Here is a 21524-nt window from a genome sequence, read left to right as displayed (position 1 = left end):
AATTCACCGATCGCGTCCGTAGGCCGCCTCCGCGCCGCGGGGATTGCCGGGATTTGTAGTCCGCCTGGCGGGACGCGGCGCGCCGCCGTTCTGCGGCGGAACTACAGCTCCCGGAGCGCCCCGCGCGGCCTCCGCGTCGGACCTCCGCGTCGGGCCGAGGAGGAGGATGGTGACGGCGGGAGGATGGAGTCAGGTGAGGGGCGGCGGGACGGGGCCGCGGGGCGAGGGGAAGCGGCGGGATCGGGGCGAGCCGCGCGCAGCGGGATCGCTGAGGTAAACCCAGCCGGCCTCGGCGCGAGGCCCGCGCCTCGGGGCGGGACGTCGGGGCCTTCCGGCCGGGGCGGGAGCCGGGCACGGCGCCGTCGGCTCCGGGAAGCGCGGTCCGCGAGGGCTTGCCGGGAGGATCCGGGAGCTGCTGTCCAGCCGTGCGGGCGGGGCGGCTGTGTGGCAGCTGCGGGCGCTGTGCCGCTCTCACGCGGCGCCGTCGTTCTTCCTGCGTGAGGAGCGGCGTAGGATCGCGTCTGCTTCGGCTTCACGCTTGCGGTCGGCGCTGTTTCTTCAGGTTGACGTCTGAAAGACAACGACCGAGGGGCATTTTTACTCTTCCAACGAGCCCCGCTTTAGTCATGAAAGAAAAAGAAAAAAAAAAACCAAAACCCTGCAGCGATCGGACTTCCTTCTCTAATCGGTATTAATTACCGTTAGCCCGTGACGCAGGCAGACCCTCCTCCCCTCCCTCCCTCCGCAGCCGGGCCGTGCGGCGGCAGCCATGTCGTGCTGTCGGAGCGGGGCGGGGGCTGAGCTGCCCTGTTGTACTCAGTTCTGTCCAGGTATGAAAACCAGATCACTATTCTGTCGGAATACTTAGAAGAATTTCCCGACACCGATGAGCCGGTGTGGATTCTGGGAAGGCGGCACCACCTGAATGAAGGTATCTCTAACGTGAAGACTCTTCTGTGACATGCTGGTTGTGGTGCAGCAGCAGCTCCTCCCTGGAAACAAAACCCCCAGCTGTAGGTAGTGGTCCCCTTGTCGCTGTCTGTCACTGCTGGTGCAGAGACTGCACGACTGGCAGAGATGTGAGTTCGGTCCCTGCCCATCACCAGGCGCTTCAGAAATTAAAACAAATCTGCAGGGAATGGTTGGTATTGCTGATGTTATTTACCCTCGAGGGGAGCTGTCTGTCAGCTGTAAAGTGAGATTTCAAAATCATCAGCACAATAAAAAATAATAATCTGAGGCGTGTGCTGTAATTTGGTGAAAAGCAACGTTAGCTTTAGCGATTCTATATGATTCAGAACTGAGTGTTGCTCCTTGGGGAGGGGACAAGGGCGTAACCCTGTGTTACATGTCAGTGGTAGCAGCTGTTATTGCAGCCATGGTATTGGGACAGCCAAGGGTCCTGTGCTCAGCCTTGGTGGGCTGAGAGATCCCTTGAAAGGCCAGTGGGTCTGAGCACAGCTCAGAGAGAAAGCAGCAGGTAAGAGCTTAAGAAATCTTTGTGAGCCTTTGGGAGAATTCTGTAAGTGTATATTTAAAAAAAAAAAAAGAAAAAAGAAAAAAAGAAGAGACAAGAAAGAATTAATTAAGTCAGGTGGGACTTTCAAGAAATAACAGTGTATTGGGTTTGGAAGTGATGCATAATTCTATGCTGTTTGGCACGTAGAAATTTTTCACCTTAACTTGCTTTACCAGTTCTTTCCTAAGGACGTAGTTCTCCATAGCATTTCATTCAAGCTAGACAGAATCATTCCAAACACCTTTTACAACTTCATTGCCTGGTAATTATTTCATTCTTAACAATCCAACTTTAATTAAAAGTCTACAATAGTTCTCAGGTTTAAAAGGCTAAAAAAGCATCTAAGTATTAAAGACCTTATATGTAGAAGTTAACAGGAGTCATCTGTGAACACTTTATATAGGCTATGTAGGAATGACTGGAATTCTCCGGTTCTAAAAGTTTATTTCTTTCCTTTTAAAAACATTCCAGACAAATCTAAGTTACTGTTGGATGTCAGTGCTCGTCTCTGGTTTACGTATAGAAGGAAGTTTTCTCCTATTGGTGAGTATACTGCAGACCTGTTGCCTCATTAGAATTAAATAGCAGGAGTAGGGATGGCCTCATGGACTGACAAATGATTTTTACGTTATTACGTTTTAAGCACTGTTGTAATTGTTTATTCAAACAGCATATTGAAGTTATTAAAATCTATGTGTGCTTACACCTGCACGTAATCAGGTGCTCATGTTTGTACAGCACGCAGTGCATATCTGTGAGTGTTGTTGAAGAGTGCAGAGTAAGTGCACAAGGATACATAAACCTTATTTGTGCTGTGTAGAGATTAGAGCAGCAGTGTGGAAATAAAAGCATTGCATCCACAGGACAGTTACTGCACATTTCAGCAGACCTAACTGGGCTCTTACACTCTGACAGTTTCTCTGTGGTTCTGCCTCCAGTTCAAAGCCCGTATTAATTGTGATGAACCTTCCTAATAGGAGGCACCGGTCCTTCGTCTGACGCTGGCTGGGGATGTATGCTGAGATGTGGGCAGATGATGCTGGCACAGGCACTGATCTGCAGGCATTTAGGAAGAGGTGTGTACTGCTTCTGAGTGAACATCTGTATTGTCTGGAGACCACGTTCCTTCAGTGTGTGTGTGTGTGTGTGTGTAGTATTCCATAAAAGCACAAAACCCAGATTTATTAATGAGACCTTATTTGATGCTTTGGTAAAAGTTACTGATGAATTAGTCTTGTCTGACTGGGTGAAATCATAGCAGCTTTAAGCAGGGAAATAGAGAGAACAAGCAGGGAATCCTGCTGCTCTCCTTAACTAAGGAAACTGCCCCTAGTAGAAGCAGAAGCAGACATGGCAGAGCTGTTGTGGATTTGCTGTGTGAGAGCACTTTCCAGTATGGACCTTTTTTGTTATTTGATGTATGCCTACAAATCTCACAAGATTTAAATAGAGCACGTGGTTTTAAATTACCTTGGAAGCTCACAGGTAATGTGAGCAGTAGTACAGCAGTAGCTCTCAGTGCTCAGCAGCCATCAGTCAGAATAAGTCTGCAGTTGATGACATCTTTGCCATTTAGCCTATGATGATGAAGGACAGCTTAAAGGAAATAGCAAAGTGTGAGTTCTAGACACTCTCAACAAAATGTAAATTTTAGAGATGAATTGTATGCAGGTCGCTCTGAAAGTAATGCCTCCTGTTTATTTCCACGTGGTGTGCTCACACCCACTGTTTGGTCTCCAGAGACATTCAGCAAGTCTCAATGAATGACTGGATGCCATTTTTTTTCTGCATGGAAGAATTCAGTCCCACCCCTTTGCTTCATCCTCACTTCCATGTCAGATGCCATGCTGTCACACGGCAGCAAAATGGAATGGGATATTGGTGGGAATCATGGAATCATTCAGGTTGGAGAAAACCTCTCAGATCGCCAAGTCTGACATCATAAAATGGGAGGCGTTGCTTTCAGAGCAGCCCTCGTGGATTACTCTTGTACCACCTGGCTTTGTGGCTCACTACTCTCCAGAAATTTGATCAGGATAATGGAAAATTTTGTTTTTTTAATCTTTGTGTTTCCTCTCAGACTGGCAATGGGAAAAACACAAAGAACAACCAGAAGAATATCACAGAATCCTCCGATGCTTTCTAGACAGGAAGGATTGCTGTTATTCCATCCACCAGATGGGTAAGAACAGACTTTCTGTTTCTTTTTCTACTGAAATTCCTACTGTACTGAAACTTAATAATTTGAAATCTGTTAATTCATAACTCTAAGTGGTGGCTATGAAGGCAGTGTGTATTTAGATATAAAAATGAATGTAGATGGCTATGGGGTATAATGGCACAGAAATGCAATTCACTGAGACTAAATAAATGCACATGCTAGAATCTGTCCCCTGATAAACTATGTAAGCCTTGGGTACCAGGGTCAGTAATATTAGAATAGACAGTTATGGAGCTTATTGATGTAATCTGTAATAATTTGTAATAATTATTTATAAATCTTACTGTTGTTCAGAAACTTTATTAAAGGAACTGCCAGTACTTGAAGGGAGCTTATAAGCAGGAGGGTGACTGGCTGATAGTCGGAACAGGGAATGGCTTTAAACTAAAATTCTTCATTCTGAGAGGGCAGTGAGGCCCTGGCACTGCTGCTCAGAGCTGTGGGTGCCCCATCCCTGGAGGTGCCCAAGGCCACACTGGATGGGGCCCTGAGCAGCCTGGGGGGGAGGGCAGCCAGCCCACAGCACAGCTTGGAGCTTGATGGCCTTTAAGGTCCCTTCCAACCCAAGCATTCTGTGGCTTTATGGTTCCATGAACTGACAACAGGAAGGGTTTGAAAAAAGTGTAGGTTGAGAAAATAATTGTTATTGCTAAATACAGTTTGCAGTTACTCAAAACTTCTTCTTTAACCAAGGCATTGAATACTTTTTGTTATTGGATTCTTTGTGATCTCTCTTTTCTTCTGTGTTTGCGGTTTGTTTTTTTCCCCTTCACAAAAACAGCACAGATGGGTGTTGGAGAGGGGAAATCGATTGGAGAGTGGTTTGGACCAAATACAGTTGCTCAAGTATTAAAGTAAGTCAGATCTACCAGCTCATTCAGAATGTATTCCCTCAGGGCACCTGGCTCAGAGATCAGGATAAGGCCCAGGCAGGGTTTTAAAGGCTGCATCTGCCTGTCTCAGAATCAGGGATACATTTACTGTGTGTTTACAAGTGCAACGTGGGATACGGTGGGCAGAAACTGAATTGGGAATGGGTGAGCTCTAGATTTTAGTGCAGTGAGAGCCTGGAAAAGAGAACCTTGAAGTTGTTCCCAGCTGCTCTGCTGCCTGTGTGCCCTAATCAGTAGCCACCACAGATGTCTGCTTCTTTCTGCATAGAGGCACAGATTTAGCTGGTCAGGAGCTCTACCAGGTAGGTTAGGCTGGCGGTGTGAAACCTCAGAGAGAAGCCAGCTGGGCCAAGGGGGAACTGAACTGCAATTGCTCATTTTCTGGGGAGCAGTTGTGCCAACCACAAAAGATGGGGCAGCTCCTCAGAGTCTCGAAGTCTTAGAAGAGCTGGCTTTGCCCAGTTCTTGGAGGGATAAGGGGGATATGTAACCTGACATTGAGGCTGCAGGTCTTCAGTGCTCAGCAGCAGTTCTTTGCAGCCTTGGGACAGGAACGTGTTCTGGAGAAAGGGAGGAGTTGAAGCACACTCTGAACCCCAGCACTTCTCACTGATAGGTTCTTCATGGGTTAGTGCTCACATCTGGGTTTTTCTGGCTTATTTCAAACAGCTGAGTCTGCCTGTGCAGTTTCAGGCTGTAGCTCCCTTTCCCAGAGGTCTGGATTTCACACAATGAACAGAAATGAACAGAAACCTCTGTATCCCACCTAACTTTTGGATGCCCGGATTCCTTTAGCTTTTAATGTCCAATTCTACTTTGCACACACACACACAAATAGTTCCACTGAATTCAGTAGAACTTATTATGCAAAAATTAATATGCAAAGCTGGCAAAGGAATTCCTTCCTTTTCTGGACGATGACAGACCCGATGGGCAAGATTCCATGGCGTAGGCTGTTAAATGCAATACAAAGTAGCAAACTTAATTACGTGGTTGAGCTGTTACTGCAGCTGGCAATGAGACAAAACAGTTTTCACATTGTACAGTGTATATGCTTTTCCTGGTACCACTCAGTATCTATTTTTCCGAATATATTAAATGTTTAATATTCAAAGATTACTCATTATTGCACCAAGACTTTCAAAAATCCAACAAGTTTGCTTTTCCAAAGGAGAAAACTTCTAATTACTCAAGAATCACCTGTTTTTTCTGAGTGTAAGCAACTTCTTGGGCTAACCAGGTCATGTTAATTTGTTCTCTAGGAAGCTCGCTTTATTTGATGAATGGAATTCATTAGCTGTTTATGTATCTATGGACAACACAGTGGTCATTGAAGACATCAGTAAGTGAAACATCAGTACTCCTGTAGCTGTTTCTGATAAGACTTCATTTTCCCAAATGTATCAAAACATGAAGAAAAACTTCAGGGCCACCTGTATTCCTTCCTGGTGTAAGAAAAGGGATAAAAAAATCACAAACTCAAGTTTGCGTGTCCAAAACTAAAGCCACTGTGCAGCTGGGGAGAAGACAAAGATGGTCTGTGCTATCTAAACTCTTAGCCCAGAGATGGAATAAGGTTGCAGCTTATGTAAATTGGTTTTAATGCAGGGTTTGTGAAAGAGTTGTGCTTTTTGTAGGCAAAAAAAGAAAGCAGCAGCAGATCCTAGCACTGAGAAATGCACGGCCGTGCTTAATTCACAGTCCTAAGAAAGGTGGATTCACAAGCGAAGCTTAACCACAGTCCACTTCTGCTTCAGTCCCTGTTTCCTTTATGCTCACATCGCTGGGTGCAAAGAGTTCCTCCAGGAGTTCCTGACGTCATCATCTCTGCCGTTTCAGTTCTGTGATGTTTTACGGACAGGTCTTGAGCATATTAGTAATACCAACAGTAACTGTCATAAATGTCAGGCTTAAATTTTCATCTCCCAGTCATCGGTGCAGTGTCTCACTCCGATGTGCCAGCACAGACTGGCTGCTAGAATTACTTCCGCTAAACAGCTACAATTAATTTCCATGCCCTGCTCATTTTATCTTGGGAGCTCTGTGAAGATCTCTGGCACAGCAGCCTAATTTATCTCAGAGAGGAAGATGTACTTTGTGTTCCTTTGTGCACCGACTGATTTCTGGTTTTGTTCCCACAGAGAAGATGTGCTGGTCCCCTCCCCAGAGCAGCAGCACAGCCCACAGCAGTGCACATTTGCACAGAAGTGCTCTTGGCCGGAACAGGAACACAGCAGGACTCTGCACAGGCTGGAAGCCCCTCTTGCTTATTATACCTCTACGACTAGGGATAAATCACATAAATCCAGTATATATTGATGCATTTAAAGTAAGTTTTTTTTCCCCAATGAACGGGTTGTTATCGTCAAATAAGTTCAAGTATCCGTCAGATCAGTAAACAAATCAACTATAATTTCCTTTTCTTCCCTTTGAATTCCTAGGAATGCTTTAAGATGCCACAGTCTTTGGGAGCATTAGGAGGGAAACCAAATAATGCCTATTATTTCATAGGATTTTTAGGTAAGGAAAAAGGGAAACTTACTCAAAATATGCAGATGATCAAAAGAGAAATTTCTGGGGGGAGAGCGCATGCGGTTTAATTATGAATCTCTAAAGTAAAGAAACGTCAGAGTACAGTCAAAGAGATGAAGAAACGTACCTGAAGGATTTCAGCAACAGCATGATGTGTTCCTTTACAGAAGCAGAAAGGTAACAGCAAAGCTGGGTGCAAAAGGAAGTAATGACAGGCAAAAACAGCACAGCGGTGCCGGTAGCATTCGACAAGTATATTGGGCAACTGTCACTTCTCTCATTCTCTTGTATTTCAAATGTGTTCTGATAGTGGTGTCTTTTCCACCTTTTTGCAGATCTTCTTGTATCATTTTTAATTGTTGTAAATACAGTCATCCAGATTTTGGCCCATAGTTTTATGGACCTTTTGTTCTTTTGTAAAACCTGAGCTGTTTTAGGCATTTTTGTTCCAATTTCTGAATGAATGCCTAATGGGATTACAGATTTAATTTCTGGCCATCCTGTATCTTTTGATCTTGGAATGTTAGGGATTACAGCAGTTGAGTTTCAAAAAAAAGAAAGAACTGGATCTCACATGGGAAAAGGAAAGTATGTGAGAAAGGTAGAACAAACCAACCAGAAAATCTGAGTAATAGGTCACAATAGGAAGTTACAGTAAATGTCCTGTGGAAACATTGTGCCTAAGCTTTTTGATTCTCCTCAGGAATCCCTAAACAGAAGACCTGGATAAATTGTCACCGCAGTCAGTGTTAACTTAGTGCTCATTAAAGTCACTTGTTTGTTTTCAACATATGGGTGTCATCCATACAGGCAATGAGCTGATCTATTTGGACCCTCACACCACCCAAAGCTTTGTAGATTCAGAAGAGAACGGCACAGTTGATGACCAGAGCTTCCACTGCCAGCAAGCCCCCCACAGAATGAAGATCATGAATTTGGACCCTTCAGTAGCTTTAGTAGGTGTTAGAAAGTAACAAACGCATGTATTTTATTTCAAACTAAGGGCAAGAAGTGTTTCTTGAATAGGATTGAGATCACAAAGCTGTCTTTTATCAACACGTAGCATCAAGATCACATAGCTGCTTCTTCAACACATAGCTGTCTCTACCTTAACTACATAGGATGCATTAATCTCAGGTCACACAGGCACTGTCTGTCTGCATGGCAGGGAGCTACCTTCAGTTTCTTTGCTGAATGCATTTACTGTGTGCAAGCAGCATGTGTGTAGTGGTTAAAGGAATGGAATCAGGCTTACTTGTTTTATTCTGTTGCTGTCTTATAAGCTTGGTCACTCTGGCCAAGTTATTCATTACATCTTAATATAAATATCTGTCAATGGAATTATTTGTAAAGTACCCAACATACATTACAGAGTTCTGTAGGCACCTGTTGTATCTGAAGAAATGAAATGTGACCCCGTGCCGTTATCCTCTGGTGGGGATTTGGCAGTTGTCACCTATGAGATGTGTGGCCATAGCTTTAAACAAGACACCAGCGCCTTTCAGTCACTGACATACTGCTGTTATTACTGCTACTTCTAGAAAGTATTTTCATTTTTGTAAAATACTTACCTATGTAACTCTGCAACATCTGGAAAAATGCAGTGAGCCAGACAAAGGCAGAATGAAGAACAAGTATTTCCAGCACAGGTACCATACGGAAAGTGGTCCTTAGGTTGTTCTTTATGTGAGGCTGATGCCTGGGCTGTTGGAGCTGGCTGTGGCTCCATGACAGCACACAGCAGCTGCTGCATGTTTTTGATGGACTGGTTTGCTGGGGTTTGCAGGGCCTTGTGCCACTCTTGGGGTCTTGCCCTGAACTGCCACATCTTTGGGGTCTTTCGTTGAGTGGCCATAGGGGGAATCAGCATAGCAGCATATTGCTGCTCACACTGCTTTACCTGCTGCAGTGCGGATTTGTAATTTGCAAATAACACTCTGTTGTATTTTTGTTGTTTGCTTTTTCCCCCCTCAGGGCTTCTTTTGCAAAGAAGAATGTGATTTTGATAACTGGTGCAGTCTCGTACAAAAGGTAACAGTGGCAAGTGACCATTTTTGTTCACTCTGTAGGAATTCATGGTTTTGGTTGGTTGTTGGTTGTTTTTTTTTTCCTAAACCAGAAACTCCCATTACATTTATCTCTGTATTCACATGAAAAGAGCCATGGAGAAGAATGCATTAACACATCGGGGCTGTGCTGTTAAGCAGAAGTTGTTCAGTGCTTTGGCAGCCAGGATCCCTGCCACTTGAAAAATGGGTGGAAACAGCTACCCTTAAAGGGGTATATACACCTCTAAAGGCATTTCTGTGAAACAAACAGCTGAGGAAAGCAGTTTGTATATAACTAATATGTATCAGGAGGTGACATCTCTTTGAAGAGCTGTAGCACTTGGCTTCAGTAACAGCCTGCTTCTGCTGATCAAAACTCATCTTCCTAATCTGTTGTTTTTTTTGGAGCTGATCTGTCTTTTATCGCAGAGTTCCACACAGGTACTTTTCTTCTAAGAGGCAGAAAACACTGAGCATTCTTGGTGTCTGCTGCTACAAGTAAACAAAATCACAGGCGTATAGAAATCAAAACTGGTTATAAGACAGTGATATCTTGTAGTACAGTTCAAGAGATCTGTCTGCCAGGTGTGTTTTTAACAAGGAAAATGTTAGAAATCTATGGTACTCAAAATATAACAGGACCTCACAGTATGTCTGCATAAAGCCTTTGTTTCCTGATAGATACACGTAGTGAAAGGATGTTTGTATTGAACAGACACTTAACTGTGCTTCAGGGTTCTCTCAAGGCAGCATTTAAAGTGAAAGTATTCTGTCTTCAGGAGATTCTAAAGCAGCAGAGCCTTCGAATGTTTGAGCTCGTCCAGAAGCACCCGCCCCACTGGCCTCCATTCATACCTCCAACGAAGCCAGAAGTGACAACTACAGGAGCAGGTATGGTGCGGGCTGAGAGCCCTCCTGTGCAGCTCAGTGTCCCTCCTTAGCAAAGAGAAGAACAGTCACAGGTGGAATAGCTGTGCTTTCCTAATCAAGCAGTACCTATCTCCCACCTGTCCAAACAGTCCTTACAACTGCCAGCATGGATTTACTTATTTTTATCACTCTTACAAGATATTTTCTGCAATGCGTTTTCCAAAGTTTTTTCTTTTGGGTAAATAGTCAGGCAGTACTGAGCATTACTTCTGTTTTGCAGAACTCATTGAATCTACTGACAAGCTGTTTGAATTGGAAGAAGAATTTGAAATCCTGAGTGTATGAAGGAAACTGCGGTGACTCTTCTGAGTACTGAACACATTGCTAATATCACTGCATTGACTTACAGCCATGTTAGCCCCAAAGTGCCTGAAATTATGGAAAAAACAGAGCACAGAATCCAAGTAGCATCCAAAACTCCACCGACAGTTTAACAAGAGCTTCCCCAGATGGAAAGGCAATAAAAGCTCTTGTAGTAAGATGCTTAATGGGAATCTCTTTTCAATATCTTACCTGAAGACAAACAGGCCTTTGAGATTAAGGCAAAAATAAGCAAGTCGCTGGGCTCTTTGTTTGGAGAAAGGGATAACCCAAATGGATATTTCTTGCTCTCGTAATAATGCAATAGTTTAGTTCTTAAAGCAAAACAGTCTTCAATTAAGGAGGATGTTTACTTCTGTTCCCTCCTGTGGGCTGCATCATAGGAAAAAATACGTTGTCTTGTTTAAAAGATCGACTGGATCATGAGAAAATTGTTTCCTTGTTAAATATTTTAACATGTATCTGAGCAACCACACTTTATTACAAAAATGTTTCTGTAAAAGGAACTGTGTCTAATGTATACATTTTGCAATAGCCTTCCTGCTTCTGGGAGACCTCGAGAGGAACGGGAGACTCAAGACAGTTGATACAGATCACAACCACTGTTATAGCTATGGCATATTTCACCTTGACCTTAACATCAAAATCATTAAAACTTAGGTTATTTCTTTCAGAGCTAAAAAGAGTCAAAGGTGGTTTAACTGTACCTTATTTATTTTAAAGTAGATTTACACAGACTTCTGTTATAGCACTTTATCTGTGCATCTAATAAATTTCTTAAGCTTTTCATAGGTTGTATGCTGCTATATTTTGTTAATTTGTTTGTGTGAAATAAATGCAAAGCAGGTTATGTTAAGACTTAATATATACACATAGACAGATTACATCACTGTTACTTGAGTTATTGCCTTTGGAGAACTGTTGTGGTCTAAGTGCCTTAATGTTACAGGTTGATCAGAGCAGCCTGGGCAGTTGTGTTTCTAAAAGGCAGAGTATGTCTCTAGCAGCCCTAAGAACACTTAATTTAAGGCAAAGATCTTTTACTCCATGCTAAAGGTCTACCAGGCAGTCCCCAGGGTGGTCATTTTGTCATGACAGTGCGATAAACGTGAACTGCAGAGCTTCATCTTCACCAATAAAAACACATGGAGAAATACTGAATGCTGTCTCCTCTCACTTGCACCTCCTGAACAAGGCCAGTGTGATATTAAAGGAAAGAGCTTAGAAGAGCCTGTTTCATCCCGTTTAATGTTTATTAAACACAATTTGGAAACTATACGCTTAGAAAAAACAGCACTTCTCCTCCTCTACCCAGGGATTAGCTGCATGCCTTCTGAGCAGCTGAAGGAGCTCTGCAGGGCCAAGCTCTCCTCCTGAGCTGCAAGCTGTTTGCTGCATGAGCGTGGTTTCTGGGTGAGCAGCAGGAAAAGGCCATTTGTAGAACTCAAGGGAAGTTCGGGTATCGATAGCAACAGAGCCAGCTTCTTGCAGTACAAGCATACTTCTCTAGAGATACTGGCACGTTAAATGCATGAAGTTCTAATCCTGAAAAAAATACTTCTTTGTGTGTTTCTGTTCAAAAATCGAGTCTGCAAACGCACCTGACTGACACTTACAGCACCATGGGAGCCCAATTGCTGACAACTTCCCAGAGTGAACTGCACACTTTTTCAGCACATGGTGAGCACTGCGGTGTGCACACAGCAGCTTTTTCACCTTGTGTTTGCCTACACCGGGAGCACAATGTGCTCAGTCTGTGCAAGGACAGCTGAAGGTAAATTGGATATTCTGCACTGAAGGACCATCAGGCAGGAGCACTACAACATCTTAAAAGCTGATTGCAAAATACATCCAAAGCAGCTGCGGATCTTTCACAAGCAGGGAAGAGTTAAATGAAGGACTAAAAATTCTCATCACAAACTCTCTGCTCATCTCTACTGTGGTTCAAACTCTGAACACACAGAGCTCTCTGACTCCAATCTGGGAAAATAACATCGTATTATGCGTATAAATAAGCGTTGCAGATTCATAGAATACTTTGGGTCGGATGGGACCTTATGGATCACCTAGTTCCACCCTCAATCACTGAAGGTAAAAACAGCAGCTGCTCAAGTATTTTGCTGGATAGAGCTAGACCTCTAGCAACTAGTAGAGACAAAATACTTTAAATTCATGTCTCAGTCTTGTATTAATAGTAATAATCTGACAATTAGTCTTCAAAATCTTTAAGCTGAGGCGATAGTGTATTTGCAAGGCACTTCCTTCAGTGTCCTGGAATGTCACTACAAGGGTTTTGTGCACGTCACTAGAAAGAGAAATCAATAATCACACCACTAGCCTGACCTAATGAAGTCATGTAACTGTTAGCATCCTTTTTCACGGCTTTCCCTCAAAATACATAAGGATAATACAATTAGTAGCACTTCTCTTTAATTATGCCCTCTAGGAATGTGGGATTATGATAGAAATGCAATTTTTAAAACGAGCAGAAAACAGCAAGCAGCCCAGAGGAAGAACGCAACCCATCGTGACTGTAGAAATAATAACTGTACATCTCGTAACTAACTGCTTTCTTCTGTATTTGCAGAAGCACTGCATGATAGCTAGCAGGCCTCTACTTTTTATACACACACAGCTTGTATAATTACCCAAAACTGTGCCAAGGCAACCTCTGAAAGAAGATGAAGGTTTGCAGTAACAAAGTGTTTCTGGTGGCTGCGCGTCATTTGACTACAAGGAGATAAGGACAGGCCTTGAAGGAAGCTTTTCATCTGGAATATGGTTAGAGCTATGAAAAATGCTGGAGGTGGTTTGGACTCAAAATCAACCGCGGATATGAGTTTGGATTAGAATTGATTACCTATCAGTGGAGCCAAAGAACATCCCACCTGTTGTATAAGCAAAGCAAAACGTTCATCCTCAATGTCCCTAATCACGTCAGTTATCAACCACTTCTGCTTAGAGTTTCAAAGTCACCTACAATGCATTACAACATTTGGGCAGTTCTGCATTTCATAGGAGAATGTGTGCCCATTCCCTTGCACTAGGCCAGGCACTGTTTGCAAAGATGCCAACAAAGCACAGCTTTGCAGATGTGTCTCGTGGTGGTTGGTGCGCGCCTTGCTCAGGGCAGTGGTATATGTGAGATGCCAGTTATGCTTCGGACTGAATAAAGAACTCCTAGAGACTTTCTGAGGTAGCCATGAATGAAGAAGCCCCAAACAACAGCAGAGAAATAGCATAGCACCATGATCCATAGAATGGCTTTCTGAGCACCGATCTTTCCCTTGTGTGTGGAGTCCTGGATTTGACATTCGATTTTTGTGGAGTTCTGGCATCTTGATTCCTTTATTAACCACACACAACACAGGTTTATGAATTTATCTCCTTCACATCAGCGATGCCTACTCTCAGGTAACAAAGACTGCTCCTGCTGTTTGCATTTCTGTTACAAGTTCTTCATGCACACTTGGCAGCGGCTGACCCTCGTCCGAAGCTGTCCTGCTTTCAGAGTTTCGGAGGGAGGAGCACCAACAAACTGCTGCGACTGCTCAACAGTGGTCAGCCAGAAGCTGTATTTGTTTGCAAAGTAGTGGCACGTTCCTCTGGCACCATTGCATTCAATGAAGGGTGTAGCACGGAAATCCTCCAGGCAAGAACCAGGTGAGACAAGGGACTGACCTCCACCCTCGGCACCAGCTGCTGTGTGCTGAAATAAAGATGTCCATTTAAGTGGGTGCAAAGGAACAGAAGAGGAGGCGATAGGGCAGTCTTCAAGTTCTGTAGTTGAGAAAAGTATAATGGGCAACCAAATGTATAACTTGGTTATCTGTATCTGAGTCTTGAGTCAGGGCTAGAGGCAAGAAGCAAAGGCATTTGCTTATGCTGAATATGCAGTCCTCGTACAAAGGAAATCTAGCTTTGCAATTGCAAAGTGGGAAAATCAGAAGACAATAATGCTGACTTCATAGTTTTCTAATGACCTTACAGTATTGGGCTTCAAGGGGATTACAGTGGAAATAATATTCCAGAAGACAGAGGGGATTAAGGAAATACTGCAGCTTAATTAGTGTTTCTGCACTTAAAGGTTTGAAGCACAATGAGTATCTGTAGCAATGCAGAACTACTGCTTCGATTTTACTACCAGACTTGAGCAGTGCATACGAGAAGGCCAGATAAATGGGAACAAGTGGCCTACAGCAGGCCTGCTGATAAAGAAGTTGCTATGAGCAACTCAGCTAATTCAGTCTCAGTGATGAGGAGATATAAAAAACATGTAAAGCTGCCACTGCAGTAGCAATGGTATCCTTACCATTAGGAAGGAGTATCCTATCCAGAGGCTGCGCCAACCAAGGGGACACTGAGGGATGGTGATATCCTGGCTGTGCACAGCCACAGCCTGGGATGGTGCTTCGCACACGGAGCAACGACTGATGTACTGTGGGATCTGACTGCTGCTCACTGGCATCATGGGGATGGGAGCGGTGGTGGACAGCCAGTAGGACTTGTCATTTCGGCTGGCATAGTAGCACACTTCATTGATGTTGCAGTAAATAAAAGGCATAGTGCTGAAGCGGGGCAAACAAGAGCCAGCAAAACCTGCAAGAATTGGGCAAACAGTCATACCAAGCATCTGCCAAATGTTCCAGCTCATGCACACTAGCCAAGAGTAGCATAGCATGGCACAAGTAACACTGCTTCCACAGCAGATTCTGGTCAGGGAGACTTTCCCTACAGCAGCTGTCAGCAGTACCAATGAAAACCGCACATGAGAAAAGGGGTTTTGACCTACACCGTTCATGCCCAAGAGAAGCCCGTCAACTCACCGAGATCCTGGTTGTGTGATTTTTCCTGCCCCTCCACGTACAACAAGCTGTAGCCATCCCAGAGCTTGTTCATGCCAACAGGACAAGGCGGGACTTGGTCTGACTGGCTGTGCTTCACCAAGGTGTACCCGACACCCACGCTCCGACCAGGCATTCCCGGCAAGCCGAGCGCGCCTGGCTTTCCAGCGGCACCTAGAAGGCAGAAGAGAACTCACCACTGGCAGGGTGGGTGTCACTTGGCTCTACAGCTGATTTTGGCATTGTGTTGTACGACAAAGAGGCCAAGTTTGGAGGGCTGTGTGACCAACGAGGCAAACCAGTTCCAAAAGCAGTTGCTTCACTGTGGCACCCATTCATTTCCTACCTCATTTCATTTTCTGTCTTTCCCCAACAACTCTAATGCCAGAGTGTTAGCATCTATCTCACAGTACCCACATTCTCATATTCTGAAGATCCCAAAGCACCAGCCAAAACATAATAAATTTTCTCTCTAGTGCTTTAATGTTGATATTTCTTTGACACAGAAAGGCCAACAGCTGTACAAATCTGTGGCAGAATCCCACCCTTCTCTCTTTCCATCATGCCTGTATCACCCAACCCTCTCAACTGTGCTCACTGTGAGTTCAAACCACTGCTGAAGGACCACTGCTCCTTCAAACCTCCAAGATGGCTCCTACATCCTTAGAACACTGAAACCAAAAGATGTTCAGAATTGTACCTAGGGAAACATCAGCAGCAACAGACAACAACGACGTGACGTAATCTTCCTTACTGAAGACAAAATTTACTTCATTGCAGATACAAAGCAGAAGATCATGTACATCCCCACTCTCCCTAAGGTAACTAATTTGGTTTCTTCAGAATTTGTGGACAAAGAAAAGTCTAATGATCTGTGCTCTGCAAATCATGCCATTACCTTCAAATCCCTGAGGTCCTGGGGCACCCAAAGGTCCCGGGTCACCAGCTATGCCAGGTGATCCAGGTAAACCGTCACGTCCTTTCAAACCAGATCTGCCTGGCAGGCCCTTTGCACCTGAAATCAAATATGGTTACTACTAACGTTCCCTCCTCATTCCAGTACCTTCAGTCCTACAACTATATTCACAAGCAGAAATCTGTTATCCATGGTCTGAGAGCTCACTCTTAAACAGCTCTAGATACAAACTAGTGGTAGCGGCCCAGGCTGAAGTTTGTATCACTTCTCCAGTAGCAGCATTCCACTGACACTCCAAAGAATTCTCAGTAGTGAATCACTTTCAGGATCACTCCACCTGCTGCTACCAGAGCTGGCATCATACCAGCTATACCACAGCTGCTGCTCCTCATTCTGCAGCATCCACTCGAAAGCACTATCAAAGTGCATGACAAGAATTTATCAAGCATGTTCTAGCAGTAGTAAAACATGGCATTTGTATGTTTTTGGATTGAGTGATTTCCATTGCTAGAAAAACTTTCATAACGCACTGAGAGTAGTATTTCTCTTCCAGAAGGCCACAATGTCAGTGATCTGAGTGGTTTATTTTACCTGGCTTTCCAACCGGGCCCTGGAATCCAGGATCTCCGTCAAAGCCAGGAACACCATCAATCCCTGGCAGACCCGGTAAGCCTGCAGGGGCTGTGATTTCTTCTGCCTGTGGGGTTACACCTGGAGCCCCTGGTTGGCCAGGGAGACCTGCACACAGTGTAAGAGACAGTGGAAGTACATCACAAAAAGGTGCACGGCTTTGACGATAATGCTGACACACAAGAGAAGCACGTTTAATTAAGGCTGCCTTAATACATCCACACTGGGTATCTTTCTGAAACATGATACACTAAGCTCTTTCTAATTTATTTCAATTCTTTAAGAAACCAAGAAGCCCCCCCAGATAAGCCAATTAGGAGAGCTCTGGAACTTTCTCTACCCCAAACCGTTTGCAACAAAGTAAAGCTTTTCCAATTCTCTGGCACTCACCTCGGCGTCCCATTTCACCTTTCAGCCCAGGGTAACCAGGATCCCCTGGAGGCCCATCTTTACCTGGCATCCCCATAAGACCAGGCTCGCCTCTGACACCTGCAAAGGTACACAGATGAAACCTCAGAAGCTGAGCATGAGGTTCTGATTCCTCAGCTGGGCACTGAGAAACACACTGATGGCAGGAATGAGAACACTATTTCTGCTCTGAGACAGAGGGGACTGTGACCCTTCAGGAACTCTGTGCTCACATAATGACCAGAATGGCTGCAGAGACTTGAGACAAGAATTTCCACTGTTACATAATTACACTTGATTGACAATATTCTTCCATGTGGACATCAAGTACCCAGGAAAAAAAAAAAGAAAGAAAATTAAAAACTCATGTGGGATGCACTGACTAAAACCTGGAGCTGGCCTCACTTTACCAGTCATAGGTAAAACCTGCATGGACAGAAAGGAAAGACAGACAACAAGCTCAGCTGTGCTCACACACAAAGCAGTCACAGACACCACCCAATAACCATTCATACTGTCGTGGTGACAGCTGCCAAACGACTCCCAGATTCTTTTCATGGCAAGATTACCTTTGAATCCAGATACACCAGGGAGTCCAATGGGACCAGGAGGTCCCACATCACCTTTACCACCTTGCAAGCCAGGAACACCAGGGAAACCCGGATTGCCTGTGTCGCCTTGGTCAAAAGCTGGTCCAGGGGGCCCTCGTGGTCCCGGAGGACCTGGAAGGCCTAGAGACAAAGTGATAATTGGCACAATCTCCTCTTGAGGCAAAGTAAATGCTATTGCTATCCCCAGTGGGTCATTCTAGTGGACGGTCGTTGTTTGGCTGTTTGTATTTCCAAGATTGTCCTCCCCCAAAGGAAAAGAACCAGGCCTCAGTTACTTACGTAAATGCAGGTATGAGAAACCTTTAAATCCTTTTGACCACAGTCACCTTACTTCAAACCCTGGGCCTGAACACATGTAGCCCTCACCCCAGCTGGTAGTTAGCCTGGTGACCCACATATTACCTTGGAGAACAACTGCAGTGGCTTCAAATGTCTGGCCAGGAAAAGTCTCAGCCTCTTCAATAAGGCTGTTAGGCAATGAATAGGCACTAATGCTATCATGACAGACCTTTCAAACTTCAAGGTAAACTTGCTATTGACCTTAGAACAATCACTCCCTATGCATCTTCGAGTAGCAACAACGTTGTGCTGCCTCTCAGTTCCCACAGATAACTTCTAAATTTCACAAGGAGCCTATGATTACAGCTGTAGAAACCACAGTCCAAATAATACATTGGACCTTAGTAGTTACCTTAGTGCCTGACTCTGTCTTCAACATCACAATGGGTGAAATGAGTATTGATCACAGAGCTTTATTAATAGGCTATATCAAACCAGGATTAAATAGCAGGAACTGAAAACAGAGCTCCTTATTCTCAAGCCTTGATCTAAAAATCAGATTATTAAAGCAGTGCTACTCTAAGTCATCATCCTTAAGAGTTCTTCAAGAAAGTGCATTAAAAATAACCCACAAAAACTAACAGAAATCCTCTTAGCTACTCTATTCCCCTTATGAGGTCTGTATCCATACCTGAACTCCCATCAAGTCCTGGATGGCCAGCATCCCCAGGTCTCCCACGTATATCAGAAGGAAGAGAAACTCCAGGAGTTCCTGGCAAGCCAGGCAGTCCCACAGGACCTGGGGGACCTAGAATAAGAAATACCAAGTGAGAAAGTATATCCCAAGCTCACAGTCATAGAGGTGATATGAACAGAATGAGTGGCTGAGAAGTATATAATGAGGAGAACAAAGGGAAAGAAATTGCTATTTTCTGCTGTTCAGACACTGTAAGAACTACATAGAGTTTCTCAACCATATAACCACATCACAGATTTAATATTTACCTGTGAGACTACTGTCTACTTCTATGACTTTAGGAGTTCTCTCTGGTAATTCCTCTAGCTGTGCAAACCCATCAGCCTGGGTTGCAACACATTCCACCAGGCTTACAAACATCAGTACTTACCCATGTCTCCTGATGAGCCTTTTGGCCCTGGGAATCCTACAGCTCCTCTACCCAAGCCTGGAGAACCTTCCTCACCCTTCAGACCAGGGAGACCCGCAGGGCCTTTCAGTCCAACTTCACTCAGACCTAATAAAAGATGGTTAAAGATGAAAGCCTATTCAAACAAGCTACTAGCAGTTAATTCATTACACTAATAGAACACAGCTATCCTTCTAATTTTATACAACAAAGCTGTCTATTTTCACATACAAAATTTCAAAGCCTAGCTTTGAAATGCTACTTTACAAGATTATTGTAACCAAACAAGCCCCTTTGGAAAGGTTTTCCTCCTTTGGATTTTGCAAAACACTTTGCAAAACAGAACCACATTCTATTTCACACAGTTAACAATATGAAAAAGTACAGCAAGAGCCCAAAAGCAGAATTCAGATCTGATGGAAGAAATCAGCTTCCGACCTGGTCTAGAGGGAGATGTCCCTGCAGAGGAGCTGGAACTAGATGATCTTAAAGGTCCCTTCCAATCTAAATCATCCTATGACTGGAATTTTACTGAGATTTTTCTTAAGTTCCACATAATGGAGAGCAGTAAGGAAACAGCATCACTTAGTCCAACTCAAAGAGAGTACTTGATGCTGCCCTGTAAAATCAAGCATTCACTGGAAATGGAAGAGCTTCGTGATTTCATTCCACTGACTTTCCAGCAGCAACACAGTCCTTCAGGAAATCAAGGAGAACTACCCACAGAAAAACCTCCTTCACTCCACAGACTGCATCCTATTCTCACTGGCATTAAAGAATTTGCTCATGCACATTCAGTATTCTGATATTTTCCTTCCTTTGATACTGTAGTTTAATCCACAACTGGGTGAAACAGCAATTTTGTGGGGAGCACTGCTCTCATAATGGACCACTTAATGCATATTCCCACCTAGGACACTTTGGCCATACATTTCCTTTACCTGGTGTTCCAGGAGACCCTTTTGTGCCCGGCAAGCCATTCAGACCATTTAAACCTGGAAATCCATGGAACCCTGAAGAGACATTGGGAACACTTACTAAGTGAGCATATAAGCAAACAGTCTAGTTAGATGGAAATGCATAACATGCTTCACAGAAACTACAACAGGTGTGAGAAACAGGACAGGGAGCAACACAGTACACATAAAGCTTCCCTTCGTTCAGCTCCCCTCCATGGAAACTTTCCATGCTCTCACTGGTTTTACCCTTGGTGGAATCCCATTAGTGATCCAAATCAAGAAAGAACCTCCCCTTTCCAAGCACTCCTCAGCTCCCTTCTAGCAGCTGGTGCCTGCACTAACATTGCCAAGAGATGAGCTGATTTCCCACGCACAGCTGGCCCACACATAACGTGCTGCCTGCCCGCTGTGATACACTTGGCTGAAACCCTGGTTTTCTGACCCAATTCCTCCCCCCATATGCAGGCTCCAGACATACCTTTTGGTCCTGCTGTTCCACGAGCTCCTGGGAATCCAACAGATCCAGGCTGCCCTGGAGGCCCCGGTGGCCCAGAGAACCCTCTTAGTCCAGCATTTCCAGGGATTCCTAAAAACAAGCACCAAAATGTTTCCATACTACATATCCAAGACAGTTCAGCTCACAGCTCCATCATCCTGCAGCTTCTGATCTTAACTCATGAGTAAATTACCATGTAAAGAATAATAAAAAACATAAAAATCTTCTTCACTACCACTAATAGCACCATCAAACTGTTTCTTTGATAGCTTTTGAAGAAAAGAAAGCCCTCAGAACTGACATTCTTCATCACCCACTAAGCTGTAGGCTGGAAAAGTTCACCTTGTGAATAACTAATTAAATTGGTTTTCAAGTAAAATATTCCAACAACAACTTCCACTGGCCTTCCACCTGTTATTCCAATAACAATTTGAGAGTATACTTGCTACTTCACTATTCAGAGACACAGCCACAAAGTGTTGCAGTGGGAGATTTTAGGGCAGTCTTGCCCATAAGCAGCCACAAAAAAGCTGCTATTGCTTATCTCTCATTAAGGTCTTCCTTGTTTGTTAGAGCAATTCTTTTGGGTTTCACTTGTGCAGGATTCACAACACAGTCAACCCAAAGGATCAGTTTCAACTGGACAAGGTGACACCTTACAGTAATGTCAGAGAAAATCCCCATCTTCTTGTCAACCTTATTATGTAAGCCTCAGCTGACATGGGCTGACCAGGACTCAGGAGCAGTGTGGTGAGGCTGTCCCACAGTTACA

At 44.2% G+C, this 21524-nt stretch overlaps 2 protein-coding genes across 2 annotated transcripts in view; one reads left to right on the top strand and one right to left on the bottom strand.

Moving 5' to 3' along the window:
• The first annotated feature begins 61 nt into the window (after positions 1-61).
• On the top strand, positions 62-11625 carry ATG4A (autophagy related 4A cysteine peptidase). Its single transcript, XM_048959954.1, has 13 exons — positions 62-193; positions 821-931; positions 1991-2062; positions 2497-2595; positions 3600-3701; positions 4522-4594; positions 5896-5975; positions 6775-6962; positions 7075-7153; positions 7976-8121; positions 9140-9196; positions 9993-10104; positions 10364-11625. The coding sequence occupies exons 1-13, from the start codon at positions 184-186 to the stop codon at positions 10426-10428; spliced, it is 1194 nt and encodes a 397-aa protein (XP_048815911.1). The 5' UTR covers positions 62-183; the 3' UTR covers positions 10429-11625.
• A 1817-nt stretch (positions 11626-13442) lies between these two features.
• Positions 13443-21524, bottom strand: part of COL4A6 (collagen type IV alpha 6 chain) — a 121022-nt gene continuing 112940 nt past the window's right edge. The window contains exons 35-45 of the mRNA XM_048959945.1: positions 20735-20842; positions 20239-20310; positions 19280-19405; positions 18844-18960; positions 17832-17993; positions 17245-17343; positions 16816-16962; positions 16207-16323; positions 15291-15482; positions 14777-15063; positions 13443-14173 (exon numbers count right to left, since the gene is read on the bottom strand). Of these exons, the coding sequence (XP_048815902.1) occupies positions 13913-14173; positions 14777-15063; positions 15291-15482; positions 16207-16323; positions 16816-16962; positions 17245-17343; positions 17832-17993; positions 18844-18960; positions 19280-19405; positions 20239-20310; positions 20735-20842 (1688 nt within the window). The 3' untranslated portion in view covers positions 13443-13912. The remainder of the gene's footprint in view (positions 14174-14776; positions 15064-15290; positions 15483-16206; positions 16324-16815; positions 16963-17244; positions 17344-17831; positions 17994-18843; positions 18961-19279; positions 19406-20238; positions 20311-20734; positions 20843-21524) is intronic.

Source organism: Lagopus muta, chromosome 13 (genome assembly GCF_023343835.1).
Source record: "Lagopus muta isolate bLagMut1 chromosome 13, bLagMut1 primary, whole genome shotgun sequence".
In the NCBI taxonomy this organism is placed as follows: Eukaryota; Metazoa; Chordata; class Aves; order Galliformes; family Phasianidae; genus Lagopus; species Lagopus muta.
This window is presented reverse-complemented; position numbering and strand designations above follow the sequence as displayed.